A 13328-nucleotide genomic window follows, 5' to 3' on the forward strand; every position below is an offset into this window, starting at 1 on the left:
TTCATTAATTATGGCCTTTCTGAAGACTTGCTTATTTTTGTTTTGTATTTATGGGGGTGGTCTGCCTGCATGTATATATGTGTACCACATGCATGCAGTGCTCAAAGTCAGGACATGATAACAGGATCCTCTGGAACTGAAGTTGCAGATGATTGTGAGTTGTTGTGGGTGCTGAGTATCAAACTCAAGTGCTCTGAAAGAGCAGCCAGTGCTTTTCACAGCTGAGTCCCCTCTCACGCCTTAATTATGGGAAATTTGTTATGAAAAATTTTTGAGTTAAGTACTAGAAACCTAGTCTCAAAGTTTTCATTGCTAATAGATTCACTATTATCTACTTTCTATTTCTTTTATTTCCCTTCTTTCTTTTGCCTTTTATTTTCTTTGTGTTCTTTTTTTTTTGTTTGTTTTTTGGTAGATTGAGTTCTCAATATTTAGCCCATGTTGGTCACAGATTAACGACATCCTTCCTCTGCCTTCCAAATGGTTATGAATATGTATCATGGTATCCAGCTACTAGTACCTGGGTTGGTAGGCTATAAAGAGTGAATGGATGCAGTTGATGCAGAGCATCCACAGTCCCTGGCACATTACAAGAGCTCAGTAACTTCGGGTGCCTTCCCCATGTTGCCCAGTTGCGTAATGTGGTACATACAACAGCAACCTGGATCTTCTACATCACAGTCAGGGAAATGACTGTCGACTGGGATTTGGTGGACAGAGATGCCCATTTTATGCTTCTAAGGCATACTGTTCATCTAGAATGATGCTAGAAGGTTTCCCAGGATTCCAGTGGGCAGCACGGCCAGTAGAACTGAAGTCACTCTAGGCTAACATGTCCTACTCAGATCTCTCTTCCAGCACTTGCTGTTTCCACCTTTGAATAAGTGGAGATGAGTGTAGCGTCAATTTTTCCCTTTTTCAGACAACCTACATATCTGAGTTATTTTCATCCCCAAGGTTCAGTTCTGATCTGACCTTTCAATTTCCTTTTAATACAACATTGATTAAACTTAATTATAAAATCTTCCCTTTAGTTTCCTGAGACCCGTCTTTCATGTTCTTTGTTTTCCACCTTATTATGGGTATATTTTTCTCATAAATTTTATTGATGTATAAAACATAATTAACACATTTCATTTTATCTATAAAGTTATTCCAAGACAACCTTAGTGCTCTTCTCAGTGTGACTAAATTTTAGGGAGTTTTTTTGACCATTGATCTTTGACTTCCTAATTCCTAGAGAAGTAGAAAATTTGCAATTTGAAAAAAATTCTCTCCATTCTTAAGATGTAATTTTCTCTTAGTCTCTTACCAGTTGTATAATCCCAAACTTCATTTCTCAAGGACCTGAGCCATCTTCTTGAAATGCAATACTCAAGCACCCTTACCTCCTCCATCTGTGTGTAGGTATAAGAATCTAACTCCTCTAAGCACCAATTAGCAAACTTAGATGGTCCCATAATAGTAGGTAACCTAATTCCCTTATGTTTCATGGTCCATTGAAATCACTCTATAGTGATCAACTCTATTTTCCCCAAGATGGTCTATGTCTGTGCTCTGTGCTTTCTGTTTCCTCAGCCTGGGTAACCACCCCCTAAATGTCTTTGCCTGTCACAATGACATTCTGTCTTTAAAGCCAATCAAAATATTTATAGGCACTAGGCATTATTCCTATAAATCTATAAGTTTTGACTCTAATTCTCTTACTATTATGTAATTTGTATTTAGGTCATGAATATTCTTCTATTTCAAATTTATTTGATATGTGATGGTAACAATGGTGTCTTACTGATTTTAATACACCTCACACTACTTAATATATTTCATTCCTCAGAGCCTTCAATAAATAAACACTAAATTGTACTTGGTCACTTGAATATAGTGCCTAATTTGGTTTGGATATTACCAGTTAATGAAATCCGATCAGAATTGCAGTCACGTTTTAGAGCTTCACAATAGCAGGGAGATAATGCAGTGTAGTGACTTTAAGACTCTACTGCCACATACTTGAACTACAGTGTTCAGAGCAGAATAAGAATGCAAACAGGAATCAGTAATCACAGCAGCTTGGGCTCAAGTCTTGGAAACACACTTTTTTAGTTGTGCTATGAAGGGAAGTTGTCTAACACTTCTAATACTCAGTTCTTGCATTTTAAAGATGGAATAGCAATAGTGCCTACATCTGAGAGATTTTATGAATGTCAAATCAAATAATACACATGAAACAGTTTAGTATAACACCCTATAGAGGCCTCTTAAGACAACTGACAATAACATGGTATGATTATTATAATCATACAGTGTGTTGGACAATATGAATTTACTTACAAAGATATATTGTCTCCTAAAAATCTGACAAGTGATATTTGCTTTTTTTTTTTTTTTTTTTTTTTTTTTTTTAAAAGCAGGAGTTTAATAAACTTCCATATATTAGGAAAGGAATTGACTCAAGATGCACACCTTCTTTTTAAGAACGTGTGAATTCCGTGGGGGTGAGGTGTAAAAGCTGGTGTTTGGGAAATAAATTAAAAATAGGTCTTTAAGAAATGAAAACCTGTGTCTTTTGGCATTGCTGAAGTGGCAGAAAACACATCTGTAGTTTTTAGAATTGATGGCTAGATTGAAAGTTGAGGTCCTTAGGTCCAGGCTGGGTTTAGTTTCCCTGAATACCAACCACAATTTCAACCACTGGCTTCTCTGTTCAGGTGCTTGGGGTTTCATTAACCAAAAATATTAGAAAGGATTACTGTAGAGGAAAAAAAAAGTTAGTCAAATGCAGGATTCAGTTCAAACTTCAGAATTTTCAGATGTGGATTCTTAAGTCCCACTGCTGATGATTGCCTGGTGAATTTTTCTGTGATCACATAAATGTTCATTGAGTCTTTTGGTTCTAATGTGGAACTTTTGGGATGACTAGTGTTGGCACAATAGAATAGTTGAAAAAAAATTAGTCTATTTTTATGTTTCTTCACTTGATCTGAAAAAAAGGCAACAAAGCTGTCCCTTCACTACCTCTTTTAGAGGGAGGCAAATTGCCTTTGGTAGCCAGTAGTCAAGGCCAGAAAGTCACTTTTTCCTCTCAGTATCTGTCCAGAAAGCTAGAATGTTGCCCTCCTACCCCAAAGGTAACAAAGCAGAAACCCAGATTTCACATTAACACCACATTCAATCCAGCAATGCAAATGTAAAATGCAGGTGACTCTAGTGTGTGGAAGATGAAGCTCTGCTGGAGAATGCTCATAACGCTAGTATGGTGGCCATGTTACAAGGCAGATAGATGTGCAAACTATTGTCAAGTCATTAGAATGATCTTAGGGGCCAAAATTTGGTCCTACTATAGGATCCTCTCTTTCTGAATCCTTTTTTTTTCATTTCTTTCTCTTTTTTTTGAAGTGAAATTAGAATTCACTATGGTTATAATTTCGATTTAAGTAAGGGTGTTAGGGGTGGGGAAGGGCTTCAGCAAATGATACTCAAGGCTGGACAAAGAGCTCAAAACGAATGAGTCACAACTCTAGGGTCTTCCTATCTAGTTTTAGAACTTGCTTCCTGCCTTTTCCCATGCTTATCTTTCTCTTTTGGGGGGATATCACTCTACTATTCCAGATATATGTCTCAAGCAAGTGAGAGGTACTGAGTTAGAACAGATGGCTGAAGACAGTTCTTCACAATCAATTTCATGAGCTTTTAGCAAGTATTATTTCAAAAAAAAGTATATAGCAAACACTATTGGTTAAATTTAAATAGGATTCTTCAAGACATTTGCAAATGTCTTTTATATGGTAATATACATTGTGACTCTGGGGAGAACTGTGTAAAATATAATTTTCGGTACTTTCCTAACATTTTTTTTAACCTCCCCAAGCCCTCCTTTATACTAGAGGAGAAATAGCTAGAAAGTGGTTTAAATATGACTGAGAAGCATCCAAAGTACATAAAATGCTATAAAAAGGTAAATGAAAGCCATTTACTCTGTGCGTGTGTTCTTCTTCATGGGTTTTTCAACATGGAAAACCATGGAATGTCTCCTGGCCAGAAGGCAAAACACTCTTGTAATATAGGCAAATGTTTATGTAAATAGAGCGTTGTATATTGAAATGGGTATGCTCTTGTCAACTTGAAGAAATCATAACAAGACTTGTGCCATGCCTAGAATATAAAAGTTAAAGATACAGTTTCTTCCTTTCAAGATGGAGGCAGAATGGCAAGAAATGGGATCAATGGGATCAGTTCATGCTTGAGATTCCTGTGTTTCTTCACCATTTCCAGTGGGACCCTTGGGAGACTTTATAGGATGCAATTACTAAAACAGCACATTCTTATATGTATATAAGTCACTTGCTTGCTAATTTGGTGAGAGGTCAAGTAGTCATTTATCAGATCAGTTAGTGTTGGTGGAAAGTAGGGCTATTAGATAAAAATCTTTCTTGATTTGGTGATATTTTGATGGAACTCAGTGAGTTTTGCTTTAGTCATCTAGAGAAGAATGTAGACTTTCACGAGCAGTTAGAGTATAAGGGAAGGAAAGTGGTGAGAACAAGAGGGAGGGGAGGAAGAGTAGATCCCACCACAGGGTATTTGACTGAGATACAGAGTCATGTACATGTCATCAGGGGAGGTATCTCAGAAGAAGAGTTAAAATTAATGACAAAATATCACTTTTTCAATTATGTATATCACAGTGATTATGCGATTTCTCTTATATCCATAGATCTTCAGTAATATCCAAAAATTCTGTAGAAACTGAGCCTGGAGCAATGGGACACATGGACAGATCATGTGGGATCACTGACGTATCGAATAATGCAGCAGTACTGAGGTCTCAAGTCTTAAGAAGAACAATACAGGAAACAACGTGAAAGGGCATGCAGTGCTGTAGGTATGAAATGGAAGTTTTGCAATTGCATTTAAATCTCAAAGTACGTGGAGATCCAGCTAGTACATGAACAACAGAAGAAAGTTATGGTTCTGTAAGGAAGACTACTTCCACTCTGGTGACCTGTGGCTCTCACTTTCTGTAAGGGCCAACAGCTCCAAATCAGTTTTTGTAATTTTAATGTTCAATTGCTGCGTCTATTTGCATGCTTTAAATGGCTTTTAAACTCTAACTGCATAATCTCCTTCTCCTACCCAAGACTTTTTATTTTCTGCTTTGGTGAATGATCCTCCATTCTGCTTGTCAATCAAAACCCTCATCCTTTCTTCTCTCATTCTTAGCACAGAGCTAACCAGTCACTCTATGATCCTATCCTTTATTGCACATCATCCTCATCCAAATTTTCTTTTACTTCATCACTTAGTGTGGACTAGCTTACTAAAACTGGTCTAAACCACTTACCTTATCTTGCAGTCTGCATCAATTATTATCTAAATGACACTTCTGATCACTTAACTGTCAGATGCCAACAGCTAGCTCTCTCCCATTGACTTGATATAGTTCTCTGCAGCTTAGGTACAAAATCTGTTTCAACTATCTCCGTGTCTTCTAAAGAATTCTCCCACTGTCGTTGTCCACACGGCATGATATTCCACAGGGTCACCTACACTATTATTGCTAGAAAGCTTTTTCTCCTCATTTTCTTTCCCATACAAGACTTTGACTCTAACCAAATCATCCATCCTCTGTCTCATTAGCACAATTTGAACTATTAATTAAAAGATTAAAATACATTGTATAAAAAGGATGTGGGTACTCTCTTCTTATGTTAACATTATTCAATATTTTAACTGAAATAAAAAAAAAACATGCATGGTTCTGGATGCTGTTAGTCTCATTGGAGGAAGTTACAGAGATCTTTGGCGATGTCTCAAATTATACCTTACTGGTAATCATGACTGTACATTGTTAGCCAGTCTTGATCAATGGCGTGTTCTCTCATGGGAGAACAATCCTTAAAAAGGCAGAATATGTAATGTATAGGGCACAAGATGTGGCTTGGGAATGGGGTCTGAGTATGTGTTTCATCATTCACTGGTGAAACCCAAGGGAAAGTGTTATATTTTCCTAGACCTATTTTTCCTAATCTGTAAGATAATATCTACTTCTTATAGTTGTCATATATCAAATGGCATTCATTATACAAAAAGAGTGCAAACAGCAAAGCAAGAGCCTTCTAATGAATGGAATGCTACACAGATAAAGAAGTGTTATAATCCAGGGACTAGACTTGTCGCTGGATTCAGAATATATATTGTTATACATAGATATGTAGTACAGATAATATGTTAAAGTTCTATGGATATGACCTTCTTTGGGAAAGATGTACTTGTTGAACTTACCAAGTTAAGATGAATTAATCAAGGCAGATCCTAATTCAATACCATTTTATCCATATAAAAAAGAGGCACACAGGGAAAGACCATGTAAAGAAGAAGGTGCAGTTGGTGATGTATCTATAAACCGTGGGATAAGAACTGTCAGCCATCACCAGAACCTTGGGAAGCTTATATCTTAAGTCACTCAGTTGTAGCACTGTGTTACCCTAGCAAACTAATACACATTGCTAAAATTTTAGCTCCATCACTTTGGTTTTTCAGAAGTTGAGTTTAGACTACTAGACAATTCTTACTTTCTGAAGGGCACTTACCTTTCTGTGATGGTTTCTCTGAGGCCACTTGCCACACCCTTGACCACAGTGCTTGCTTTGGGTGTCAGCACCACCTGAGATATAAAAAACGAGCCCTTCTTTCTTCTCTCTGTGATGGATGCCTGAAGAAACTGGATCAATTTCTCGGGGTCTGTCGTGTTTGCCCAGGGTGCTGGCATCATCTGCCCAGGCCAGAGAAAGGGCACTTCCAATGCCACTGGACTGTGGTAGAAGACCAATACTTGATAGTCCTTCTCCCATAGGTACTTTAGACTCACTTCCTGGGCAAAAATAGCTGGGCACATTTTGTTTCCGTAGATGTCTTTCAGCATTTGGACCAGTTTTTCATGGTGATATTTCTGCATCCCATAAAAATGGTTGAAGTCCAAGAATATTACCTCTTTCTGGTGATCTGTGAGAAATGCATTGATCTCTTCAAGACCCTCATTGACTTTGGCACTGAATAAGCCATGAGCAAAGTACAGTTCATTGTCTGGGTCTCTGGGCTTGGTGGAAATTCGCAGGTCAAAGTAGCGGATTCCAGCTCCTAGCTGACCAGTGAAGTTCATCGTTTGAGTGGCTAACCATTTCCTCATCAGCTTCTTGGCCACAGTTCCAAACACAGAAACAAAGTTCTGGACAGTTTCTGGCTGTTCAGGGCCTACTGGAGAAGCTTCATCAATGTAGAAGCTGAAGGAATCATGGGACCCTGGGAGAACAAGAAGACATAATGTGGTTAATTTCCAGCGTTTCATACAACTCACTTCTTTCCCTCCTAAAAAGCACTTGTTTTCTCCTCAGATGAGTCAAAAGAACCACAGTGAAATACTTATTTAATGACCATATCTTGTGGGCTCCTTTGAATGGTCTGGTGTAGGAGAGAGAACATTTGAGTTGATGAAATGGGTGATAAAATAGTAAATGATATTCTTCAAGTCATTACTTCAAAATTCATATAATCATCTGCTACAAACTAAACTTGCCACACTTACAAGGATAAGCTTTCTACACCAGCAGTGTAAGTAAGGATTCATGAAGTGTGATGTACTCGCAAGAACTAAATACTTTGTCTTCAGTTTTACCATCTGTGATGGTTAATCTTGTCAATGGGACAGGATTTGAGAATCACCCAGAATGTTTGCAAAGACAGTTGACTGATATGGGAGGATCAGCCCAGAATGTGGGCAGTAGCATGTTGTGGTCTGGGGCCTCTAGACTAAATAAAAAGTGAAAGAGAGAGATGGGGGGATTGGAGTATCCCGTTCATCTCTCTGCTTCCTGACTCTGGATGCTCTGTGACCAGTTGTTCTATCTTCCTGCTGCCACATCTCGAGCAGAGCTCACTGCTGTCCTTCACTGTCACTCAAACTGTGAGTCAAAATAAGTTCCCCATTCTTTTGTTTGATTTTTTCTGAGACACGGTTTCGCCTTTCTTGGAACTCACTTGGTAGCCCAGGCTGGCCTTGAACTCACAGAGATCTGCCTGCCTCTGCCTCCAGAGTGCTGGGATTAAAAGCGTGCGCCACCACCGCCCGGCTAAGCTCCCCATTCTTTAAGGTGCTTTTATATGGTGTTTTGTCGTTACAGCAAGGGAACCAATGCACCAGTTCCTTTTGTTCTAAGCAAAAGCAGAGGAGAGGTGAGGAGATGAAGGAAGGAGAAGGAAGGAGATAGTACCATTAACTTCACTCCCGGTCTTGTACTTGGCCAGTTGTGAACTAAGATGAGAGCAAATGCTTTTTTCTTTTCTTTTCTTCCTTTTTTGGTTTTTCGAGACAGGGTTTCTCTGTGTAGCTTTGCGCCATTCCTGGAACTCGCTTTGGAGACCAGGCTGGCCTCGAACTCACAGAGATCCTCCTGGCTCTGCCTCCCGAGTGTTGGGATTAAAGGCGTGCGACCACTGCCCAGCTGTTTTTTTCATACTGAATAAACAATGGGACTTCTTGTAAATTAATACAACTTACTGTGCTTAAAAAAATTAACCCATAGAACCATTCTTCAAAGATCTTTTCTCTCAACAGAAAAGCCTCTCTGTGGAAGTGATTTTCAATTTTTTAAGAATTCCTTCCATCAGAATAGAAGAGGTATTTGTTTAGTTATTTATCTGGGGAAGTCATAAGTGTCAAGCAATCATATGCAATGATGTGTTTATTATTTGCTTGTAAGTACAAAGTACTATTGGCATGAGATCAGGACCTATAAAGAAAATGATCTCAAGGTTGGGTTTTTCCTTCTCATCTTCCCTGTAGATTTTGGTCATGGTTATTGAATCATTGAAATGGAATTCATGCATCCTGAATACTTCACACACCAGAAAAGGCAGATGGGCTTCCAACTGTGACACGCTTTCTTTCACCTTGTCCCTGAGCCATTGTTCCCCATCTGTCACTTAGCTTTCTCTTAAGTTCACTTTGTTGCCTTGAGTTTGATGTAGGTCTCACAATGAACTGATTGTTTTTGTAGATCTTTGAATTCTACAACCTAAAACTTAAAACACTCACACACAGGCATGCATGCATGTATACATTCTCTCTCTCTCTCTCTCTCTCTCTCTCTCTCTCTCTCTCTCTCTCTCTCTCTCTCTCTCTCTCTCACACACACACACACACACACACACACACACACATAGACACATCTAATTTTATGGAGGTAATATCTCAGGGCATTTGTCAAATAATATATTTGGCACATTTTTCCAGGGATGCAATATTAATCCTGTCTGAATTCTATATCTGTACCTGTGTGTATCCTGTCTCCATGCATGTGTATAACCATTAATCTTTGCAGAGCTGAAACTGCACATAGACAGACGTCAGAGAGTATCAACTTTGGATACTGTAGAACATTCTGTGATAAAATAATTTGTAAATTTACTCTAATATTCAGAAATTTGTGACCTTTAAGGCTTAGAACAGAGAACATTTCAGAGTTTTTAGACTTTTTCAACAATAAAAGGTAATCCAAACAAACTGAAATGCCATGTTGAATTTAATCTCAAGCTGTGTGATCTATTTATCTTTAGTTGATGGTATGGGAAGAAAATGTCAGCCATTTCTGAGTAAATAATATTGGAAGTTTGGATCTGTCACTAGCATATTTTAATAGGTATTTAAATTTCTGAATATTGATTTTTTAGTAGCAGTTTATCTGATTCCTGATCTAAGTGAAGAAGCTGAACAAACTGTACTATAGATCAATCTACACAGAGAAATGTAAGAAGAATTATAATTGAATGATGCAAGATCAAAATAGTTAAATAATCATGTCCATCCTAGAAAAGTCAGAAAAGGTTCCCCAAGAAACAAGGTGGAAATATTGGATACTTCTCCAAGACTAGGAAAGATATTAATTAGAATCAGAAAGAATGAAAAGCCAATATAGCTAGATTTCTTATTCTATAAATGAGCTTTTTGGGTGTTTTTTTTCTTTTTGCTATTTTTAAATTTTCATTAGTATATATTAGTTATACATAATAATGAGTTTCATTTTATTTTGACATTTTCATACATGTATAGAGTGTATTTTGATCATATCCATTTTCCCTCCCCCCCACTCTTGCATATGTCACCTTCTTCCTTACTAGCCTGCAAATGTCATAACCTCCTTCTTTCCTTTCTTTTATATATTTTAATATACATGTATCCCACTGCATTTATTGCAGCTGCTTATAGCATCATAAATAAATATCATTCACACCTAATTAGAGGCTACAGGATGGAAAAAATGCCTCTACATCCCCCAACAACCATTAACTGCATTTCTATCCTCAGGGAAGGGTAGCCCCATTATCTCATTCTTCTTCATGACTTTTCTTTTTTATATATATAATTTAATTTAATTTTACATATTAGCCATGGATTTCCTTGTTCTTTTCCCCAGCCCACCCCCTCTTCCCATCTCCTCCAGGGCAAAGACTCCCCTGAGGATTGAGTTCAACCTGGTAGATTCAGTTCAGGCAGGTCCAGTCCCCTCCTCCCAGGCTGAGCCAAGTGTCCCTGTATAAGCCCCAGGTTCCCAACAGACAGTTCATGCACTGAGGACAGGACCCAGTCCCACTGCCTGGATGCCTCCCAGACAGATCAAGCTAATCAACTGTCTCACTTATCCAGAGGGCCTGATCCAGTTGGGGGCTCCTCAGCTATTGGTTCATAGATCATGTGTTTCCATTCGTTTGGCTATTTGTTCCTGTGCTTTTTCCAACCTTGGTTTCAACAATTCTCGCTCATACAAACTCGCCTACTTTCTCGCCAATTGGACTCCTGGAGCTCCACCTGGGGCCTGGCCATGGATCTCTGCATCCGGTTCCCTCAGTCATTGGATGAGATTTCTAGCATGACAATTAGGGTGTTTGGCCATCCTATCACCAGAGAAGGTCAGTTCGGGCTGTCTCTCCACCATTGCCAGCAGTCTATTGTTGGGGTATCTTTGTGGATTTCTGGGGACCTCTCTAGCACTTTGCTTCTTCCTATTCTCATGTGGTCTTCCTTTATCATGGTCTTTTATTCCTCGTTCTCCCTCTCTGTTCTTGATCCAGCTGGGAATCTCCTGCTCCCCTAAGCTCTCTTTCCCTCGAACCTTGCCCTTCATTACCCCCACATACGTCCATGTTGTTCATGTAGATCTCATCCATTTCATTGCTACTTTAGGTACACCTTTCTATCATGGACTACATAGTAAATATATTTTAATATGAAAACAATCAATTTTGAAAATCATGTGAAAATTTAAAAAAATGGTTTTAAGATTATGTTGTTTGTTGGCCTTCAAAGAAAGTATGTCATTGAGGTAAAAAAAAAAAAAAAAAAGAGAACGTTAACAATTAAAAAAAGTTCAAATTACACTGAAAGAAACAACTGATGTCCTTGCCAATGTTCCTTTTAAGCTAGGTGGCTCCATGGCACATAAAAAGCAACTGTTGGGGGTGGTGGACTTGGACTGCTTCATTCTGTAGGTATTATTTGGGAAAAGAGTTAAATCAGTTCATACAAAGGACAGTCCATGCATTGGTGTGGGGTAAATAACCTAAATTGGGCTTTCTCCAAAGGCAATAGCTTAATGACTTTAAATTTTATTTAGAATGATCTTTCCCAATGCCAATGTTTTCACTGAACTCTTTTCTATTGGTTTGACCTTAAAAATAGAAGCCATACTTTATGACCACTGAAAAAGAGACAGAAAAAAGTTGTCCTACCCTTGTCTCTTTAAAACAGGAAAAGCTCTCCTCCTTTGTTGATCATCTGTAGTCTGTGATTTAATCTTTTGTTCTGTGCTGTCTTTGTGTTCCCAGACTCCTGACATCTGTCATACTCGACCTCAGACTAACAACCTAAACCTAAAGCAACCCTTGCTGTTTGGGGCTGGCTTTGTCCTGTCTTCTCAGCATAGGGCTGACACCCCCTCTACAAATGCAGACTTCTCCACATACCTGGGTTTGCTCTGGCCCTTAGTAATTCAACTCTAAGAGGCTGTTTTCTCACATCTTTCAAAATCGACACTTTGATTAATTTCTCCTCCATTTGACAATTACTTTCCTCAGTCGGGCAGCATGGTCGTAACACTTCTTAGGTAGCCCTTAAGGCACGTGCCCTAATTTTCAGGCTTTGTTACCCTTGAATGTAGCCATTTAATGTCCTATCTTTTTCTTGAAGTGTTGCTTTAGCAACATCCTCCAAATTTTGCTTTGTGGTATATTCTTTGCTATATTCTGGGTAATTTATTTTATGTTTTATTTTCTTATATATAATACTTATATATAATCAAGTAGATGTTCATTCTTATTTTTATTTTATCTTAATTTAAATCAGAGAACATTCATACCATGTAGAATTATTTTATTTGAGACAGGATCATGTAACCCAGGATATCCTGGAGCTCTGTATGTCTCATGCTGACATCGAACTCAGCTTCCTGAGTTCTGGGATTACAGAAGTTTACCATTATACCCTTATTGTAATTTCCATCTTTTATTATTATTATTATTATTATTATTATTATTATTATTATTTTGTTTTTTGAGACAAGGTTTCTCTGTGTAGCTTTAGAGCCTGTCCTGGAACTTGTTTTGTAGACCAGGCTGGCCTTGAACTCACAGAGATCCGCCTGCCCCTGCCTACCAAGTGCTGGGATTAAAAGCATGCGCCACCAATGTCTGGCTCCATCTTTTAATATGTAGTCACCTTTATTTTATTTGGTGACTTTCCATGTATAGTTGGGAAGAATGTTTATTCTGTTGCTACTGAGTATACTCAAAATGTTCATCAGGTTGATTTGGTGGATAATTTTGCTCAAATCTTTCACATTCCTATTAATTTTCTATTTTGTTAATTACAAAGAAAGGAGTTTTAAAATCAATCACAATTTATTATTATTATTATTATTATTATTATTATTATTACTATTATTATAAATAAGAATGGTCCTCATAGGATCATATATTTGAATACTTAGACATCAGGGAGTGGTATAACTTGAGAAGGATTAGGAGGTGTGACTTTGTTGGAGTAGGTATGGCCTTGTTGGAGGTAGTGTGCCTCTAGGGATGGGCTTTGCAGTTTCAGAAGCCCAAGCCAGTCACAGCAGCTCACTCTTCTTCCTGTTGTCTGTAGATGCTGATGTGGAACTCTCCGCTCCTCCAGCAGCATGTCTGCCTGTATGTTGCCATGTTCCCCATCATAACAATAATGGACTAAACCTCTGAAACTGCAAGCCAGCCCCAATTAAATGCTTTCTTTGATAAGAATT

At 38.2% G+C, this 13328-nt stretch overlaps 1 protein-coding gene across 1 annotated transcript in view; it reads right to left on the reverse strand.

Moving 5' to 3' along the window:
• Plcxd3 (phosphatidylinositol specific phospholipase C X domain containing 3) overlaps window positions 1–13328 on the reverse strand; it is a 168686-nt gene that overhangs the window by 56187 nt on the left and 99171 nt on the right. Inside the window, exon 2 of the mRNA XM_028875577.2 lies at window positions 6588–7296. Within this exon, the coding sequence (XP_028731410.1) occupies window positions 6588–7296 (709 nt within the window). The remainder of the gene's footprint in view (window positions 1–6587; window positions 7297–13328) is intronic.

This window comes from Peromyscus leucopus, chromosome 11 (genome assembly GCF_004664715.2).
Source record: "Peromyscus leucopus breed LL Stock chromosome 11, UCI_PerLeu_2.1, whole genome shotgun sequence".
NCBI classification, from domain to species: Eukaryota; Metazoa; Chordata; class Mammalia; order Rodentia; family Cricetidae; genus Peromyscus; species Peromyscus leucopus.